The sequence below is a fragment of the Coturnix japonica genome, chromosome 3 (assembly GCF_001577835.2).
Source record: "Coturnix japonica isolate 7356 chromosome 3, Coturnix japonica 2.1, whole genome shotgun sequence".
Classification (NCBI taxonomy): domain Eukaryota; kingdom Metazoa; phylum Chordata; class Aves; order Galliformes; family Phasianidae; genus Coturnix; species Coturnix japonica.
The window spans coordinates 12,566,805-12,588,022 of NC_029518.1; the positions used below are offsets into that span (position 1 = coordinate 12,566,805).

Here is a 21,218-nt window from a genome sequence, read left to right on the forward strand (position 1 = left end):
CACCAGGCAGTTTCTATTCTTGCCAAAGAATACAAGGCCGTGCCATGCCCTCTGCACAGCCCACTCCACCGCTGTTGCTTCCTGCACAATTAGCACTTGGTTGCACATCTTTCAGGACTTGAAATCTCCTGCCTAATTAACAGCATCCTGAGCCAGAGTCTACTCAGTTACAGAAAAGAGAAATGCCTCCTTAGACATTTTAGAAGAGATAAGTATTTACAGAATGCGCTCCACTGAATAACCTGCCACAACATCATACAAAGGGCAGGGTGTATTTGGCCATTGTTCCACTCAGGAGTTCCTAAAACACCTCTTGAATTTGCTTACAGGTACAGCCTCATCATCTTGTTTTAAATTTAATGCTCAACTCAAGCAAAGTATTAAAAAGACACTGAAATCTTCTATAACAGAAGTTTTCTTGACTGACAAGGACAGAATTCACAGCAAGACTAGAGTAAAGTGGCTTGAAGAAAACAGTTGTCATCCATGTGCACAGAACCTTCTGCAAAGGAAGACAGGCTCAAGACAGAGCCTGAAAGTGGAAAAGAGAACAAATACAGCAGTGCTGCATGTAGCATCTTCACAGGCTGATCTCTGTTCTGTTAACAGCCAATCTCCACTCTGCTTCTCTCTCTCTCAGCTTCCTCTGCAAAAACTTCATTTAAGATCTGCCTCTTCAAAAGATCTCTGTAAGCAGAAAAACCCAGCATACTGACGTTCATACCAGTCCCCAATAAGGAATTAAGTAGCACAAAACTGTGTAATTAGGGGTAAAATTGCTATCAGAACATTTTATGTTCTACGTAAAGTGACATAAACTTTGCATAAAGTTCGCTTCATTAGTGCCATGAACATGAACCACTACATCATTTACTTATCTGCAGCTGCTGTAAATCATCATAGCCAGATGACAGCACTAGAATAGCATTAACTTCAGCACTCCTCTGGCTAGGCCTCGTCATAGGCAGCTGCCTTTCCACAGCTTCTTTTTCTGAGACGTCTTTATTTGATGATAAATAATTACGAAGGGAACGTCAGGGAGTCATGCTCACCACCAGCAGCAATGCAGTCACAGGCACAGCACAGTTACATTCCATTTTCAGACTGCACAGAGCAAGAAAGATTATTCAGAGTTCCAGCTCTGCCTTCTACTGTAGCTTAAGAAACTCTGGTGTTTCCTGGGCTCTGATCGTTAACAACGATCTCTCTCATCCAAAAAAAAAAATACATATATATACATATCTGATGAGTCTGAGTGGAACAATTAGACTGAATTACTCCAGGTTAGAGATTAAAATAAAATAGCGTGCGTATCAAATGTGATGAGCTTGTCAGGATCTTCCTCCCAGATCTATGGAAATAGATATTACATAACTTTCTCACTCCAAACTGAGGTTAAGCTCTGCTGCAGGTCATCAATTGAGAACACTTTAAAATTCTGATCAGAAGGATCTTATACCTACAAGGAGTCTTTCCTATAATTTATAATTGTAGAAGAAAAGAATGAATTTTAATTCATTTGAAAAAGGAAAAAAAAAACAAAAACAAAGCTCTACAGGTTCATAAAACTGAATCGTAAGCAAGGAAAAGACTTGAATCAATGGAGTGCAAAGGGGAAGAAACACTTCAATAAAACAAAACACACATCCTGTTTTAAACACTGTTTGTACTTCTCAATGCTTTTTCCAAGTTTTACAATATCCCCACTATTCCTGCTTAGCTGCAGAACTGTATGTAAGGGCACTCTCTGATTTAGTTACTACCATAGAATTGCATTGGACACAGATTTCAAAATAATATCTGTTCTGCTCCTTGGCTTTTCTACAAAAACACATACATTTGCAAACATTCTGTGCCATTCCTGCTAGTCTGCAGTTTATAAAGCACAACTGAAAGCCTACATTTATAGTACAGCAGATAACATATCTTGATCTTTCACTTTCTGTAAGCCATCTCTTTCATCACTGGAACAATGTCAATAAATAATCATGCAGCTACAGAACTAAAAACAGCTTGGGCTTAGAACGCACCAAGAAAAACATGAAAATATATGAAAATATTTGTAATTAGATTAGGATACAGAGCAGAAAAAGATGAGAGTAGCAGGAGGTGGTGTGCTTTGTCCATACCCACCTTCTCCCCAGCTCATGCTTCAGCTGTGTGAGATGAGCTGGAAGATACACACAGGGCAGGGCACTGCACAGCCCAGGCACTGCTGACATGGGTACAGAGGCAGCTTTGTACCATCAGACAAATTGCACCTTAGCTCTCAAACACCAGGTGCACCATCAAACGTATTTTCTTCTCCCAAGAAACACATTGCAGATAAAGGAATGGAACTGTAAACAAATTATAAACCACGTGTGAACTATGGATTAATGCAGGACCCTGACCAGTGCCGTGGGCTGCACAGTGCTGAATGAAGCTATTTGTTTGGAGTGATGTCGTGGGAAGCAAGACGAACTGTGAAGAAACTTTTTAAACAAAATACAGAAGCATTACCTAAAATGCAACTATTCTGCATATAAATACTCTGGTGGACTGGGTGTAAGCAAATAGAGTGACATGGATTGAAATCCACAACTGAAGGTTCTTCGAGTGGCACTTGAAACCACTTCAGAGCAGTACCTGTTCTGATTCCACGTAAAACAGTTGTAGGGAGAGGAAATAATTATGTAGGTGTACCAAAGATGTATTGGTTTTATGAACTGCCGGTCAGTGGAGTTTAGTCAGCTGTTTCCCCCCCAGAAACCAAGCAATGCTGCTGATGCTGCAGCCCCCACAATTCCTTTGGTTGCTCCAGCTACCATCTCTGTGGCTTCCATCCAGCCTGCCTGCTGCAAATGCAGAAGGAACTGGGGAACCAAACTAAACTGAAGGTGACTCTAAAATGACCATACATGGTTTGCAGCCTTGAGTGTTCCCTGGGGCAAGGTAACCCCTGGGAGACAAACAGTTGTGATGCAGCAATTGAGCAGCATTTCCCACATTTCTAACTATGTTCTAGGCAGCACAACTGAAGTGTTGCAACAGGACTCCTGGATATGATATGCATAAAACCACTGATAGAAAAAGCTGAAAAAAAACAGAACCAATCTAATTATTTTAATCTAGCACTATCTCTAGCCTAGCAAAAGAATTTCACCAGTATCGACTACTTCAGACAAGCAATAAGCAGAAATACTTGCAATACATTTAAACTAATGAGTTTAAATAGCTCTGTTCTAAGATGTAGATTTCTTTCCTCCAAATCCCCTTGTGATATTATTTAGTAAAAATGCTCATTAGAATTCTGTTGTTAATTTCATTCACTTCAGTCTTATGCTCAAGAAATAACATTTACTCTACATTTGTTAACAAACAAAGTCTCCAGAGCTTTTAATTAAGCTCATAAGGCGTGTATACAAAGAAATCAGAAATGCTACAGCAGATTACACTGAAAACAAACAAAAATATTGAATGCTGGGCTGTGTGTACCCAGTCGGCACCCAGCCTTCCCAACCCAGTATTTCCAAAAACATTTCAGCACCAGTCGCTGCCCACATCATTCATCTCCTTTCAGGAATGGAAAGCTTTTCAAATGCAGTATACAAGTGTTCTTTTCCCCAGCCACGGTTTCAAATATTACTGCTTTTACCTGTAGTTTGAGCATTATTCTATCTCAGATATGTACAAAGTGACAGGTCAGCCCAATTTTTGCAATGTGACATTTCCTTGGGTTGTGCCATAGTGGCAAGGGCATCTTGGTATGAAAGAGCAAGTGTGGCCATGCAGAGACTACTCCTTTTCGCTTTTTGAGCTTAAAACTTATTGTCCTATGTAAAATTAAAAGCAAGCCAATCGACTCACTCTGGCAACAGGAATTTTAAAGAACACTCTCACGTACCTCTAGACTAAGTGATAACTAAGTGATATTTAGAGTTTTTCTTCCCTTTGATGATGTGTTTGTTGATTCCCTGTTCTTTTCACGGAGACATTTCTAAGCCCTATACTTCCTAAAACTAAACAATAACAAACAAATCCCCCTATCAAAGTGCAATCACATACTGATGAGAGAGCAAGGAATGAAAAGGAAGGTTTAAGACTTCTGCCTATGCTCACAGCTCCAGCAAGAGAAGCAGTTTATTTATGAGTTTATTTACTTCTGGGGTGGGCTTGCTCTGCCATCAAGGAAACTGGGAAGTGTGGCCAGTACTGATAGCAGTCCTATAAATAAAGGTTGGCTTCACACCAAAGTTGTAGTTTATAGCAGCTGATACAAATGAGCTCCAGCTTTAAAGCACATGACAAGCAAACTTCTATAAACCTACTGGGTTGCATAAACAGTCATCTTCCTGGCACAAGTGAGCCTGAATTGCACTCTTCTGCTCCCTCTGTCCAAAACTGAGAGCGCACTGGTTTAAAATGAGTGCTTTGGCTATGCATGTTTTGCATTTCTTCTGCATAATGTAGAAGCCACAAGTCCACATTCACACGTAGACAGTGGTTCCTGTCCCATAGTGTTGCAATTCCCCAGCACAACCCCATATGCAAAGGATCAGAAAAACATGCATTTCTCATCTATCCTCTTGTCAACCCCCTGGTTTTCAGAAGCAAGAACAACTGTATGATGTTCACCTCACCAGCATGCACTTCTTAGTGCCATTCACTTCTGTATGCCCAGAAGCAACCCACTACATGCACCCCTGGGGAGAAAGAAAAATATCCACCTGCATCTACACCAGGCCCCACTATTCTGACTATTCTCTCATCATCGTTTCCCTTGCTACGTAAGGTTAGATATCTAACTGCAACTGAAATAACTTAATATCAAGCAGTTTTATAACACGTCTGACATTAGCTCCAAGAGCGAAGGAAAATTCAATTTTTGTTACATTCTAAATAATCCTCCAAATAGTTTGGGATTTGTCATCAGGATAAACTGCATGACTAACAGGCACAGCTACAACTCAGGGAAAAGCTTCTGACAATGCTTTTACATTCTCATCGCTCATCTTAATTCTGGATTACTTCATGTATAAATCTCCCTAAACAACACTGCCTCTCAGCCCTCCAGTTCTGGTGTCACACCTTCCTTGTGTGTGCCAAACAAATTCTTGGTCATTACAGGTTTTTTTCCAACGATGCTTCCCAAAGTGCATGCTGAGCACTCTGATGAGTCAGGCTGTGGGAGCCAACAGGACAGCAAGGCATTGCCTTAAAATGGCATGAGCGTGGCTCAGACAGCTAATCCCACATCAGACAGTTTTGAATCTTTGCTTACCAGCTCTCATCACAAAATGAGCTCTCAGTGGGTAATGCACATAGGGGAATCTTAATAAGGGTGAGAAAACCTGCATGGGAGCATCAGAAAGATGCTCAGGTTCACATCCCCTGATTTGGTGAAGTTACACAATTTCAGTTTTCTTCCTCAGCACCCGAGCAAATACAATGGAACCACTAGCCCCAGCAGGTCTCTTCTCAGTGAATGCAAAGGCATTGACTAAAAAGACCCCTGGCACCTACAACAGTAGGATGGCCTGCAGCATGGGGATCATCGCCTCCAGCACTCCTTTTCATTCCTCAGCAGCACCACTTGCTGTAGGGCTGTCATTAAACACTCATTTTCTATATTTCCAAGAATAGCATCGTTGTAAAGAGCATAAAACTGCATGACAGTAATTGGGTCTTGCCACGTGCCAGAAAGCTAATAGAGATTGTGTAACATTTGTTTACAGCCTGATGAGCTTTACCTTGGCATTTGTAATTTGCACAAAGAAGTTTTCAATTAAAAAAGAGAACAGAGTACTTTTCCATTCTGATGCATGGACATTTAAATGCTCTTAATCGAGCTAACTGATAGATAAAAAAAGAAAAAGCCTTCTTTTAATTACATAATCTGCAAGTGTCAGATACAAGACATTAAATTAGCAATATCAAGTGATTATGATTCCAGAGAACAATTTATATATAAACCAAAAGAAAAAGGCAAGCATCATCAAAATATGCCCAGAGCTGAGCACAGCCTTCAAGTTCTCTTCTTATTACATAAGTAACAGTTAAATAGTCCTACTTGTCCTCCCACTGTTTGCAGCACTCCCAACTCTAGCAGGATGTAGAAAATCCAGTGTAAAAAAAATTAGTTTCCCCAATTGAAATATTGCCACAAACACATCGGTGTGTTAAATCAGAGCTAGAACACATTCCGCATTTCCTACTACAATTAGAACAATAAATAGCGCCTTTGAAATACACAGAAGCATTTCTACTTTGACTGCAATGGGAAACACAAAGAGAAGTTCAATCTGTCCAATAGAATGACTGGTAACCCAGGACATCCCACAGTGTTAACAAAACAAATTGGCACCATCTGCAAGGCCCACTGAGAACACTGGAACACAGGAGAAGGAAAGAACTTACTTTAACTTACACTACTGCATAGTAGGATAACACAAACATTGCCACGTCCAAATCAAAGGCGGGTGGCTAACACAGAACTGGATGCTGCAAAGTACCACAGCCAAGAACCCCTGCAAACTCTTAGCCAAGGGTCTCTCTTCTCCAAACTGAGGTCACTGATTTTTTTTTTTTTCTTAAACCCAAATTTGCCAAGTTAAACGGTACAACTCGGAAGCTCACAAATGTAAACCAAGTGGAATCAGTCATTAAAAGAATGAAATTTCACTTCAATAGACTGCTATCATTTCACACTTCACAAAGGTTTTACTCTGCTTAGTTTTGCAATTCAATCAAGACCCTTCTACTACCTAAAAATAGAGCTAAACTGAAGTTTAGTTAAGATCAGCACTAAATCTGCTATTTCTCTACCTCCTCTAGGACACACTGTGATCCTCAAGCTCTCTAGCACATTCTCACTGTTTCAGCAAGACCTCTGAAATTCAAGGCTGATCAATAAATGAATCTATAAGTTCAGGGGTAGGAAAGAAAATTCACAGAATCATACAATCATTTGAATTGAAAGGGACCTTTAAAGTCCCACACCCCTGCTTGTGTAACAGCAAGTGCCACCGGCCCATCCATTCTGTGGGAAGAACCCTGTGGCTGGCTCATTAACACCCCAGGAGCGAAACCCAGAGCCTGAGCTCCCCAGAGGTAGCAGCCGATAATTCCATTTGTTAACCCAGGATTAGGCTGAGAGGCAATGAAGCTGAAAAACCACAGAGAGGGAATTTGCGTTCAATAAAACAATAAAGTATTTAGTTAATACTTCAAAAATACAATTAGGATTTATTTAAGATTGGATTATTCCTATGTTTTGGTAGGTAGCATAATCCTATTTCCATTACAGAAAGAAAGGTGTGCCTGATTTTTTTTCTTTTTTAGGAATACTACATTATTAAAACCAATGATCAGATACTTGGACATGCTTATTTCCACATTCTGTTCTGGTATATCAGCTGCACACTAGAGCAGAAGAAAAGTTTTGTTCCTTCCTCATCCTTTGGAGGATGTAACACACATAGCTTCAGTAGCAAAGAAAACTGTGGTTCTAAATTTCCTCAATAACTTCTTCAGAGTTCCAAGCTGTGGCCAAAGATCCTTCACACTTGCTTAAAATCAGTGACACGTGGCTCAAATTTGGGTTCATTTTTTAAAACACAATCACTTGGCCTGGTTCCACAAGAAAGTACCAACAGAGCCATTTATACACTGATGATCAGAAACAGATCAAACCTTTTCCACCAATTAGAGCCCAGCAGTTTTCATGAACCAGTAACTTAGAAGATACAGGTATCACAGAAATCCACCAAATGGGTATTCCAATACAATGGGGGAATTTTCATCATTTGTACTAAGCAACTGCAGAAAAATGTTTCTGCTTTGGCATTTTCAATCAGAGCTTGTTTATTCCACCTCTGAAGCTTGAGGGTGTTGTACTACCACCAGATCTCTCCCTGGATCTAACATCTGCCAGAAAGTATACCTTAATATATATGAAATATTTATAGATGTAGATACAGGTCAGAAGAAAAGACCAAAACAGCTCAGTTATTGAGTACCTTCATATTTTACAATGAAAATTTCTATAATTCTTTCCAGTATTAATTTTCACAGCAGTGGCTAATTGAAACACTTCTTGTCTTTATTAAACCATTTATTTATTTATTTATTGTACTAAAATTGTGCTCAGGAACCCTAATAGAACTTAGTTCTGTTTCCCAAGCCTTTATGATCTCAGTGCAAGTCAAAAAGTGTTGTGTGTGGATATGAACCTAGGACTAAGAGCAGGATTATTCAACAGCAGCTTCAGCAGCAGCAGCATTTAAAGCTCAGGTTTACTGACACTTAGTGGTATTCTCAGCAACTCCAATTTCATCTATCTACTGAGCAGTGTCCTATTCTGGCTTTTAAAATTTACAAATCAAGTTTAAATATCACATTTAAAATACTTCTGTGCTTCCTGAACTACAGAATTTCTTGGAATCTGGTTTCTGCTACATACATTAGCATGGAAGAATACAGACAATAAATGAGATAGATCTGATATGAACATAACAAATGAAAACATAAAACCAAGCAGCACAGAAAGTTAACTGAAACAGTCAGTGAGCAGGAAAAAAAAAGCTTCCTGGCAATGATTCATAGTGAAAGTCCTGGACAAAAATCTGTGCTTTTTGCTACACCTGGATGCCAGGAAATAGTGAAACCAATGACTAAGATTTACAGTTCATGCCAGGCTTCTGGAAAGGTCCCGGTTCCCCAGAGAGCAAAGGGCTGTAAATAAAGCACCCTGACAGTGCTGAGCCATGCCGCTGGTGCAAGGGGACATGGATCATCTCAGAGGTGGTCTCAGCCTCAGGCAAGAGCAGCCAAGTGAGCTGCGCCTGGAGGCAGACAGTGAATCTCTGTGGGCTTCAGAGCGCAGGTGCAACTCGCTGGTGTTCATCCACTCCACTAAGCAGCCTCTGTGCTCAAAACATGCACTGAAACCTGATGAAGCATAAAGAGAACTGCTACTGTGCTGCTACTGACTGCTTGGATCACACTCATCTGAGCTTCCAGGAAGCTTCACCTTGCTTTCACAATTCCACGAATATTGTTTCTAATGATGCTGTTTTTCTAGGTGTTCAAGAAGTGAGAATCTCCCGTCCAAGCTCCCAGGACAGCAGCACTGACAACTTCATTTCCAGAGTTGCGACTCTTCCCCAAAGAGGTTACCTTCCAAAAAAATTCTAAAGCATCCTAGACATGGGCAGCAGCGAGATGCTTTCTGCAGAGGCAGTCAGCCCTGGCGGGGGAGATGTGGCAGGAGAGATGCCAGCTGCCATGGGAGCCTACTGGCTGTGGTGGAGCAGTGATGCCAAGTGTAGGGATCCAGGCCAGGAGGACTCACGTGGCCTGCGGTGTCTGCAGCATTTCTGCTGCTTCCGCTTCCCTCCCTTACAGCTGTGCCCACATGAATGCTGTGCTAATATCATCCACATAAACCCATTTTAACATTCATTAATTAAGCTCAATTTGAGAAAACGTTGATATAATTTACCCTCCGTTATATAAAAAGCATGATGGAGAACAAACTGGGAAGGGATGTTTGAGGATGTCATTGCTACACCTGAAGCGACTGAGAAGCAGGTGAGCTGCATGCATACCCCATTTTTGTTAGGTTTTGTGTTCCATTTGTATTTGATTTTGGCAGAAATAGAACACTGCTTAGGCATAATTTACATTAGAGTTCCTAATTTAACACCAAGGTTATTGAAGGAAAAGTGACATGCATTTATCAGTAGATAAAAATAACAGCAACAGCAGCGTTTGAGACAGGCAGAGCGACAGACAGTGTGTGCCACAAAAGCAAGGGCTGCACCTCTCTGAGAGGTCCCGCAACCCACACAGGCAACAAGGGGATTTTCTGGGGAATTTACTGAGTGGACCATAACAAAAAAGAAAAGGAAAGTCTACAACTATCTGCCATTCCCCACAGGCACTCTAAGTCATGAAGGTTATTAAGCACAGCATACTTGTCTCAGCTCAGACCTTATCACGAAGTAATGAATATCCATACAGCTTTCAAATGTGCTCAAGATGGTAGCCTCTTTTGTTCTGATAGCAAAAGAAAGACACACAAAAAAAAAAAAACCAAAAAAAAAACCTGACCATAAAATGTCTGCTAGCTAAAATTTAAGTTAGACACCATAAATGAATCAATTAACTGCATTAGGTTTCTTGTCATTGTACTCATAAGTAACAAGTTAGAGCCTTATTCCAAAGTAAATCAATCTGTAATATACTTTATTTGCTTCTGTATGTTATTTATTTGTGTATATGTGCTTTGAGTGGATTCAACAGTTCTCCCTTCACATTTGTAAATTCACGCAGTAGGTTTGAAAGATGAGAAATAAATAGATGGTCATAAGCAACACACCAGGCAGCAGCCTTACTTCCTGCTTACCTGCACCAATTCTACCCAGAACCCAGCAAAACCCTCCTGATTCAAAGTCAGTGCAATGATCACAGAAGTAGGCACAGCAAGGCAGCAGTCTGGATAACTCTAAACATCCAAATAAAGACCTAATTTCCCTGAAAATCAACAGATTTTCTGCTGCATAATTTAGATGATGTTGTAAGTTTTTGAGACTAGTTCAGGGACTTGAGTTTTAATCTGCAAGCGTGTCCCCAGTCAGCCAGCTCTTTGCACTGAAGAAGATGCATGTATTTTTTAAATTGAAGGTGAGGTAATCCTGAAATCATTGCAATACAGCTCAGGATTTCAGGCAAACCCATCAAGTGCAGAGGCTGCTGACAATAATGTAGTAGTAGAGGCCTTGGTAAATTTCTGATATTAGGAAAGCTTCATTATTTTCCTCTGTAGAGTATCCTCTATGAAGTGAGAACTCTTGGGGCAGGGGAGCAGAGAGTGTTTTTCAAACTGGGGATGGCGCACTGTAAACATTTTGGCATGAGAGCGATCCCATCATTCCTAATTTCCTCTCCTGCAGGTTCCAGAGCATATGTCATTTAAATAGATTGATCTGCTGATGAATGACTTAGGATATTTTTGAGGGAGAACATACTGATCAAACGCATCAAAAGTTGTAAATGTGAACATTTGCCATGGGGTTATTTCCTCACTCCTGCCAACTCCTCCTGATATTTCTTCTTGCTACCAAAAACACTTGCACAGTTGCATTACAATTTTAGTTTCCATAGAAACTGTTACAGGCTAAAGTAAATACAAGATAATAAGAAGCGTGAATTTCACAGTCCTGTGAGCGTGCTGCTGCAGCCCCGTTTTCCCCATCTAACCTTTCACCAAGGGTTAACGCTACTTCTCGATTTTAAGATTACAGACATTCTTCTGAGTGGCCCTTCCATGCCTCACAGAGCTGTGTGCGTGATCAGATCTACTTGTGTGTCTCACTGTAAAAAAAAACAACATATGTTTCTCTGCATTGTTTGTGTCATTTTCTCTTGCAGACCACTTCACTAAACTTTACAACAGGAATTGCTGGTCTTCACTAGTCTGCACACCAAAGGAAAGAAAGCTGGAGAGAACGCTACCAGGTAATGTGCAAATAAAAGGAAAATAAATAACTGTTTCATCACAACTAATGGCTTCCACGTGGCCTTCTGCATTTGTAAGTACAAACAACTGGAGCTTTCAGAATCCTGATGCTCTACCCTTGCTGATGCCGTCCTGCCTGCCCAAAACCTGTGACAAAAAGCATGCCATAGTTCCAAAAGGCTCTGCTGAATTTATGTGCGGTCACATCTTCCGAAAGAAGAAATGAACTGCATATTAATCTCCTGTTCTCAAAATTTCTCTTCTTCTCTTCGTAAATGATTCTAATTCTCACTAAAAAGCCTAAGTTCTGATAACCATCTTATAATTCCCTCACTACTTTATAGATGTCACTGCATTTCAAATTCAGGCTTTTTTTTTTTTCTATCATACACAATTGGTAAATCTTCTCTTGCTCTCTTTAGAACATAAACTTCATTTATCATCACATTTAGAGATCTGCAGCAGTGTTCAGTACTGTCTAAGATTTGTTCCTCTTCCAAAGAAGATACCTTTGCATGTATACTGCAGAGGGATGGAGAACTGTTATTCTTCCTGAAAACAGCAGTTGAAGACAGAAGAACTTGTCCCTGGCAGAATGTGGAAAAAGAAAGTAATGTTGAAGTTTCTCATCTGAGTACACTATTTATTAATCTAGGGGTTAGAGGACAACCTTCTCATCCCCCATCTGTTACATGCTTAGGTACCTACTAAAGATATCCCTAGCTGGGCTATTCTAACAGGTTTCAGTCTCACTGCCTGAGTAACTATAACTATTTAGGAACAACGTGAAATAGGATCAAACAGAGAGTACAATGACTCCCAAACAAGAATAAAGCATTTGGCTGTTTAATAGAGGAAGATTTCTTCAAAATGCAAAAGGATTTAGTTTTGCTTACAGAGTGACTAGAAGACACAACAATCACAAAATTTGTGCCTTGATTTATGGAAAAAATATTGTGGAAAATCAAATGCCAACCAACAAGGCTAAAAGAGAAGCTACCTGAAAAACCCTTTGTATTTCTCTGCTTTTCAGCAATTAGCAATGCCAAGAGCTGTAGAGTGGGTGCCCTGAATGCAGCATGAGGACAGACTGTTTCTAGCCATCAAAAAGAACAAGAAAAGTGCCACGTTCCTGAAGCTAACCAAAGAAATGTTCCTGATAGTGGATACAGCGACTTACAAAGAAGTGTGTATTCCCAAGGGTGAAGAGGAAGAAAGTATTTTTGGTAACAAGGGCCACTTATGGTCCTTTCAAATCACTGTTTGATGGCCTTCTGATGCAGCATACCTCTACAGCTTAGGCAGTGTTGTTTATCACACTCAAATTTAGTTTGCCAGAAAAATAAAAAAGATTTGCTTGTTTTATGTTTAATAGAAAAGTCAAAGCTTATTAAAAATGACGCTTCTATCAAAAGTTAACACTGGATCAGAAACACACTAAATCGGGTTGAAAGATGCCCACGAACTTCTCAAGTTTTTAATGACATCCCACATATGGAATCCACTCCCTCTCAGAACTCTGAAAATAGATGAAAATCTCTTGTACAGTGAAAGCTGTGTCAATGCAAAACAGCACACTGTCCATTCCATCTGGAAAGGCAAATAAAGGAAGCAAGTTCTGCTGTCAATGATGATCCCACCAGACAATGAGAGATAACTTCTGGGATGGCTACACAATGTGTGAAGTGGTACCACAGCAGCAAGAAGTATTTGTTTCTGGAAGCACTGGCAACTAAGACTCTGTGCCTTGTCTGCAAGTTATGCTGGATGCCATACTTTACGTAGAGCAAGATGCTTAGCAGGTACCAGGAGACCCCAACAGACTCACCATGCTGGATACAGCTCAGATTCCTCATCGCAACACAATGGTCATATACACTGTACTTTTACTGTACAATGAGCAGATTGTGAATGACCTCTTTGTTGTTACATGGAGACAGCTTTGCTTTCCCCGTACAGAATTCATCCAGAAACATCATTCAGTATTTATGCTCACCTGAGTGCCGCCAGTTGCAAGCTGCCAGGGCTTGACTTAAGGCCAAGCCTTCCTGCTGTTGCATTAGTTGAATCTTGTGTGTGTGAGACATAAGCAGGGCTTCTGTAATGCCCACTCCTCTGCTGAGCCCCACAGCACGGCTCAAAGCAAAACAAGCACAACTGGCCCCAGTATGAGCTTTTTAATTCACATCACTTGCAGAACTCTAGCAGCGGCCAACCCAGGTGCAGTTTCCATTCTGCCCACACACAATTCCATGACAAAAACTAAACTCATTCACACAGGTGGTGCATTTCACCACCCTAAAAGTCAGGATTTTCTCATACACTTCATTTAATGCCACTGCTGTCAATCCACAACGTGTGACAACAAAAACAGCCTTTATATAACCTAATAAATAAAAGTCACCAAGGCAATAGCTATGCATAAATTTTAGCTAGAAACATTTTGTTAGAAGAACATGAATGTCCTCTGTAAAGCGGGTAGCATTTTAAAATAATGTTCTAGCCATTGTTAATACTTTATTGCTATTCATCATAGAACCATTAATCATGGTGAACTCACTTGGTATTAATGTGGATGTCATAAAGTACTTCTGCTGCATTTCAATTATAACTCAGCCTTTAGAACGCTGCCAACATTACATGGAAAACTGCAAACCACATGTGAATAGACTGTTCACAGATAACTGCAGTTACATTCTGGCACAAAGAAGCAACCTTCCCCACCGCCATAGTGCACCTCACATACTGAGGAGCTCATGAGGCTGTCCCCTGGTCTGGGGATGGGGGCAAGGAGCATGGTGGCAGGCTCAGGTGTAATTGCAACCCACAGCTAGCCATGTTCCTTCCAGGGATACAGGCAGGAGAAGGATTGCTTTGGGCTGTTGCAAGCTACAGGCTTAGAAGCAGCTAAGGAGCAGGAAGGCCATGCTGTCAGGACCCTGTAGAGATCTCCGTTTCTCCTTATCAATCCTGTGATGCTCCAAGACACATTCATACACTCCATTGCTGTTGTTCTTTTTTTCTCTTTCATGTCTCACTTCTGTCCAAACAAAGACACCATGGAGAACACATATCCACAACCTACTGTCTTTAAAGACAGCACATGATCTTGCAATGTATCAAAGAAGACCTAAGGGAACTGATATCCTGGCCTCTCTGACAACAGTTTGATAATTTAAAAATCCCTCTTTCTGTCCTCAAGAGGCACTCAAATAAGAAAATAAGCAGTACGAATTACAACATGGAGCTGCACAACCACCAGCTCCTGGCAATCAGGGAAGTTGGGAACTTAAGCAAGTTTAACCACAGCACCAGACAAACCGGCAGCTTTGTTCACTCACAGCCAGCAAAGCTTCCATTAGCCTTCTAAATACAGCATCAGTGACATTAGCACAACTATCACAACACTTCTCATCAGCAACTACGATAAATGAAGCAAAGACAGAACACTTCTTATTATTTAAGGGAGTGTTTTACCAAAAAAAATCTTGCATGTAATGCACAATCTGTTTTACACAAGGTAATCAATACAACAGGTAATCATAAGCAGAAATGCTTACCTTGGGAGCTCTGGCATGTTTTCCACATCTGGCATCTTTGACAAGACTGATATCGAGCAGCTCTGTCTCCTAGAATGAAAAATTGCAACACATGATTATTACATTAGTAAAGAACCACTGCCCTACTTTCCATATCAGGGGCTCACCTGTCTGACGTGACTCCTGTCCAAATTGAGGACAATTTCAAGGCACACTGTATTGCACTTGGTCTATTCTATAAGCACCACAATGTCTCAGATACATAACTGAGTCTCCTCAAATATGATCGTGTCTCATGATATATAGAATATGTAGAAGCCACATTAGCCAAGCTTACTTCTTGGATCACTAAATATCAGTTACTGTACTTTTTAATTATTCATTTTAATACAATTTTAGTTTTTTTGGTGCTTGTGAAAGTGTGAAAAATGCTATAAAACAGAAAATCCTGTCTCTGAAATACAAAACTTACTGTATTATGGTCAGAACATTTTGAAAAGTCCATATAAAGCTCTGTGAGAGCTACAGACACAGTGCTACCATGTTCCAGGAACTTTACAGTGCTTAACAAAAAACACGTACTTCTGACAAGCATTTTATCATCTGTCTGCTACTCTCCACTTCTGGGTTTTACAAAACATGCTTCACTTGGAACGAAACTGGCATGTGATGACACTTTCTGTTTGGCACTTTCCTGTCCTTCCTTACCCATGAATACCACGAGCCATCTCCTGTCACCAGGGGCTTATCAGCTCTGCATCGCCCTGGCAGCATGAGAAGGACAGAACTAAGTCCCAGGCCTGCTCTGCTCCACAACAGGGCCAGGATAGCAGGGTGCTCACCCCAGGATGGGCACAAAGCATTGACCCTTCCACCAACATCCCTTCCCCTCCAGCCTCACTCTGTGGCAGAACCTTTTCTGATGGTGCCATGCTAGTTCTTGCTTCATTGCCCTCATCTTTGTGGGCACAGAGCATTCGGGAGGAGGAAGCATGAAGGAGACAGGGGAATGTGGTTCCTGCACCAGCATGCACATCCGTGCAGTAGGTTTGGTTTTCTCCCAGCAATATAAACCATTTCAGAAGACACAGCAAGACCATCTGATCTATTTGGCATTGCTTGACAATCTTTAAGCGCATCTTAATACTGTCTGCCTCATTTACACTAGTATTTGGACTAATAGCCCATGTTAGAACAGCTCAATTACATACTAAATATAGTTTAAATGTACTTCAGTGGGAATGGGACCATGCTACAATTAGAGCTACACCAGCTCAGTGCGCGTCTTCCAGCAGTAATTGCAAATGCTGTGCAGAGAATGTGATATCTGTGCAAAACAGAACCATTTCATTTTTTAATTCCAAAGGGAAGAAAAAATATTTTCTCACTGACATATTATTTTTCCATGGACTACTTTCTATCCTTATTTCTTTTTCATTTTATAGGATGATGTCTGATGAGACATGAGCTCTAGCATGTGACTATACATCCATAATGTTCCTCCCTCCATCCCAGTTCTCTCCTCTACAGTACCAGGTGAAGTTCCATGACCAGATATAACCAGGCAGGGTTACAGAAGTCAGTATTTTATTGGCCCCCTTAAGAAATCACACAAAATACACCAATACATATGGCACATGCTTACAAACACTCTTCTGACCACTGCAGCACTCCTGATGCTGCTGGAGCATTTCACATTTCATGAACCCAACTTTCATATCCAGTTTGAACCTAGTCTTATGCCACACCTTCATTCCTCTTCTACATTATCTTTCACACAACAGCCACAAGGGACTTAGGGTAGAGCTCAATGGTCTGAGTGCAGAAAGGCCCTCCATGTACAGAAGTCCAAATAACCTCCCATTGTCAGGGAGACAATTGCATGAGGAATGTCTATAAACTACAGGTACACGGATATAGAAGGACATACAGAAATCAGTAGAACTGAAAATCATGACTTATGGCAGAGCATCATTGAGGTTTATCCTGAGGCAAGCCAGTGACACAATGCAAATCCAGCAACAGGAACTGCACTGAGTAAAACATGCTGCACTGAATGGATTGTGGAGACAAGTGTTACAGACCGTGCACTAAAGAGCAAACACACATCATTTTGCTGTCACCAGATGGGAGCATGGCCTTTCTAGATGAAAGGCCAGGGGCTATATGTATCACCATAAACAACACTCATGCCCTGAAGTAGTCTCTGGATCACACTGAAGTATTCCACAGAAGATACATGTATACGCATTGCATGCCATAAAACTAAAATGTTGTATATTGAAAGGACTTAAAAATACTAAAAACAGTTTCTAATACCAGATAAATAGAAAGCTGACCACCCACTCTGGGCTGCAGCATTTGGGCTCTGCTCATCCAAGAGGTCCCAACTCAATGCTCCAGCTGAAGGTCCTGACTCCTACCTGCAAGTCAGCTGCACTTCACTCACTTGCTTATGGAAACTGCAACAGTTCTTGGACCCCGAGACCTACAAGGGAGAGCTATAAAAGAAGAGCAGTAGAGTGGAGCTTTCTGGGGCTACTTAAACAGCACAAACTGGCATAGCTTCCAGGAAGGCCAGACCAAGTATCTATCTTCTTGCCTCGCTGTGCATTTACCACATAAATCGACTTTGATGGCAGCATTCAGCAACCCCAGATGAATCAGAATTCATAATGCGCCATTTCTTAGAAGTTCCTTGGTTCAAAAATTCCAAACCTCCTGGAATCCCCTGCCCCTGGGGCACTTGCTTTCATCTTCCAACCAACTCATTAAGAAGACAGAATGCAACTTCCTCCCCAAAGACAGAAAAGATCATTTCCTGATCCCCTACTACAAAACATGGGCAGTCTTTAAAGTGAAAACACACACAGGTACCAGACAGAAAAGTGCCACATTTCCTGCGCATCAAAACAGTCTGTGTCCTCCCTTGTTCATGTCAACAGTAGTTTTGCTACCAAGTTCCTCTGTGTTGGCTTGGGAAGTGCTTTCTGTGCTGGAGGAGGCCTGAAAGCCTTAGCAACTGAGAAAAACAAAACCCAGCATGAGTCCGATTTCTCCCTGCTTAGCGACCTCCAGTCGATGCCACTGGGACTTATTAATCTTGTAACAGAATAATCTTTCTTAATGCAACTGGTAGATTTCCCTCATAATTTATGATACAGAAATTCCTGAGAAGTGAATTATTAATCCTACTCTGTTTGTTTTCAATTAGCAGCTGAGACAGAGACGTATTCATATAGGGCTCAGTTGCACAACCTCACTTTTATGGGTGAGCACACACTCAACAAAAGCAATAGATTGTGCAACCTTCAGTGACTGCTTAAGCACTTATAATTAGGCCCGTCTGAATTTAATATAGTAACACCAATTTGTACCAGTGGAAGATCTGGCTCACTCCTATTTTAAACAGCCCAGAATGATGTCAAGTGAATCACTGTATCTTGGGAACTTGCTGGTGACGTAGAGCTAGCTACAGAGCAGGATTCCACAACGACCTTGCTGGAGAGCTCTGCTAAATGGCCCTCAATGGCACGGAAGCCTGAGAGTGGGATCAAGTGTCCTACAGAATTTCACAAAAACTATGTCAAGGAGACATAGCAAAAGTGGGTGTGCATTGCAACAGCTGCAAGTGTTAGAGTAGATATCTAATTACTTCACTTATATCCTGAACAAAAATAATTCCACTTTGCTCAGAGTGCTCCTTTTGGTTGAACTGCCATGCAGTGCTTGAGACTCCACTTGTCCCATCTCCATTTTGATGTTCTTTGTGCTGCGGAACCCCTGGTTCACTTTATGCTGCTGTGCTGCCAAAGCCACTGCAGGGCAGGAGTACAGTCTAACTGATGTTCAATTAATCGACCTCTGAACATTCAATTTCCACATAGTTTTGAAATCTGCTGCTTCCAGGTTCAATCCAAAGAAGCCGTGATTCTGAAAGCTTAAGTAATTCTACTCAATATTACCAGTCTAACTAATAAATGATACAATGCACTGTATTCAAAGTTCGAATTACACTGTCCCGGCAAACTAAACTTTGAAAAACTAAAACCACTTTGTAAACAAGCACCACTTAATGCTTCCATATGGCAACATCTGGCAACAGTTTTCAAAGGAAATCAGCATTTTGTTACAACAAACTTCCCAAAGAAACTTAAACAGTGTCTTCTGTTGGGAACAGTTAATCACAATGAAACGTTTCTTTAATACAGAGGGATTCCATTTCTCCATATTAAACGTTTTCTGCATATGGAAACAGTGAAGATTTCTTTAACGAGAAAAAAATTATTCTACTCTACATTACCTTTATTATTATTCTACATTTTTTAAGTGTTATTTAAAATAAAAACACAAGTGACTGCAATTTTCTTACGTGATAGAAAGGAAATACTGAGGTCAAACTCTGAATAATATTTGGGACAGTTACAAGATACGCAAAATAAATATCTGGCCCTCCACATTCAGACTAAATATGTAGAGAAACTCAGTAATTTACAACCATTTATAGCATAATCCTCATTCAGGTTTTAGACACTTGACAGCATGCTTTTAAATGAGCCATACTCAAATTACCTCAGGACTGAAATTGTCCACAATCAGAGAATATTTTGCACTAATTAGAAAGGCTGCTTTCACAGGTGTAAATAATCCTCCTGTTAAAAATATATTTTTCCCCCGTTATCATTAAGAATTAAGTGAAACACAGCCATTTGCTTCCTTATACCAAAGGGAGCTTTAAAAGAGGAAAGATTGAAAAGAAACCTGCATTGATAGCTACAAGATCAAACACTGTCTGTCAGTGATATTAATTGGATCTGAGCTAATGTAGAGCTGCATTTTCCTGGAAGTGCTGTTGCACAGTTTGTAAGCTGTTTCTTCCTCGTGAGACGCAGGCCCTGAGGAATCTGCCTGCATGCTTCTTCCTGCCAATACACAACTCAGCTATCAGGCATCAGAAGTCAACAGTAAATCACTCCCTGACAATCTCTCCTTGTCCGCATAAAGTCGCCCTTCACAAGTCCAAAGTACTTAATTCCCCTCCTACTTACCCTTTTTAATGAGCCATTGGAAAGCATTATATTAATACTCTAACTCACCAACCTGGCCTGAAGCCACCAGACCTCTTACAGCTCCTCATACGTGATGCTCTACACATGGAGATATGAAGCAGCTACTGTCATCTATTCTGTTCCTCAGATGAAGAGGAAAGTGATGTACAACTACAATCAGCTGCAACCAGAGGGTGGATGATGTCCCTCAAGGATACAGTTTCAAGGAGTTAGCTTTATAGGGACCAGATTTTTATTTATTTATTTATTTTGGAAAAATGCTCAAAATGGTTTATTTTGGGTATAAAGTAGTTATTCTATCTGCAAGCTTCAACTTGATGTAGGCTTTATCTTGGTGATCATTATATGTCCCTAACTCAAAAATAGTTGGATGACCTCAGCCTCTGCAAGGCCAGAACTAGTATTTTGGATCAGCGAGGCTGCTCCACGAATGAGCTCCAAATGCCTCACAAGCTTTCGGTGCTTGCAGGTCCTTCTTTGCAAGCCAAGTTACACAACATCCCAACTGCAAGGCCTTTGTAGTGCTCCTGCAGAGGAGTAAGACCAACTGAAAAGTTTTTGCCATCTTAATAATGCTCAGTGTCTCAACATATCCCTGCAGACTTACAAACAGCAACGTTTTCCAGCACAGGGAAAATGGTCTGACATTTATTTGAAGCACTGGGAAAAAAATGAGAAGGAATTTTCATGCTAAATACCCTTTTAATAATGAAAGCAAAACAAGTCTTCTATACCTATTTGTATAGCTCTTCACTGCTTCATTAAGGAAAATTTCTTCTACTCGGATGTGCAGATGGGGCCTAACTGGACTAGAAACCAGTGCAGAGCTTTCACAACTCTTAGGGCCAAAGAAATTGTCAGGAAGCAGAAAAGAGCACAGCAGTAAAGACTCCCCACCTGCCTTCATCACAGCAAACTGCCCAGCCCCCACAAGAGCTGTTCTCCCGCACTCAGAGCAACACAAGTGCCCTTGGCGCTTGCAGCTGGGTGTTTCTCACACCAAGCCTTCCTTTCGGCCAGCTGACAGCAGTGCTGCATGGTCACCAACACCTCAGAGGGCTGGGAACTGTTTGCTTCTGCTGAACATGTTCTTACAGAGCTGCTCTC

General features: G+C 40.9%; 1 protein-coding gene across 4 annotated transcripts in view; it reads right to left on the minus strand.

The window, feature by feature from the left end:
* Window positions 1–21,218, minus strand: part of PLCB1 (phospholipase C beta 1) — a 345,117-nt gene that overhangs the window by 237,028 nt on the left and 86,871 nt on the right. For all 4 annotated transcript variants that reach the window (XM_015857085.2, XM_015857086.1, XM_015857087.2 and 1 more), the window contains exon 3: window positions 15,064–15,132. In XM_015857085.2, the coding sequence (XP_015712571.1) occupies window positions 15,064–15,132 (69 nt within the window). The remainder of the gene's footprint in view (window positions 1–15,063; window positions 15,133–21,218) is intronic.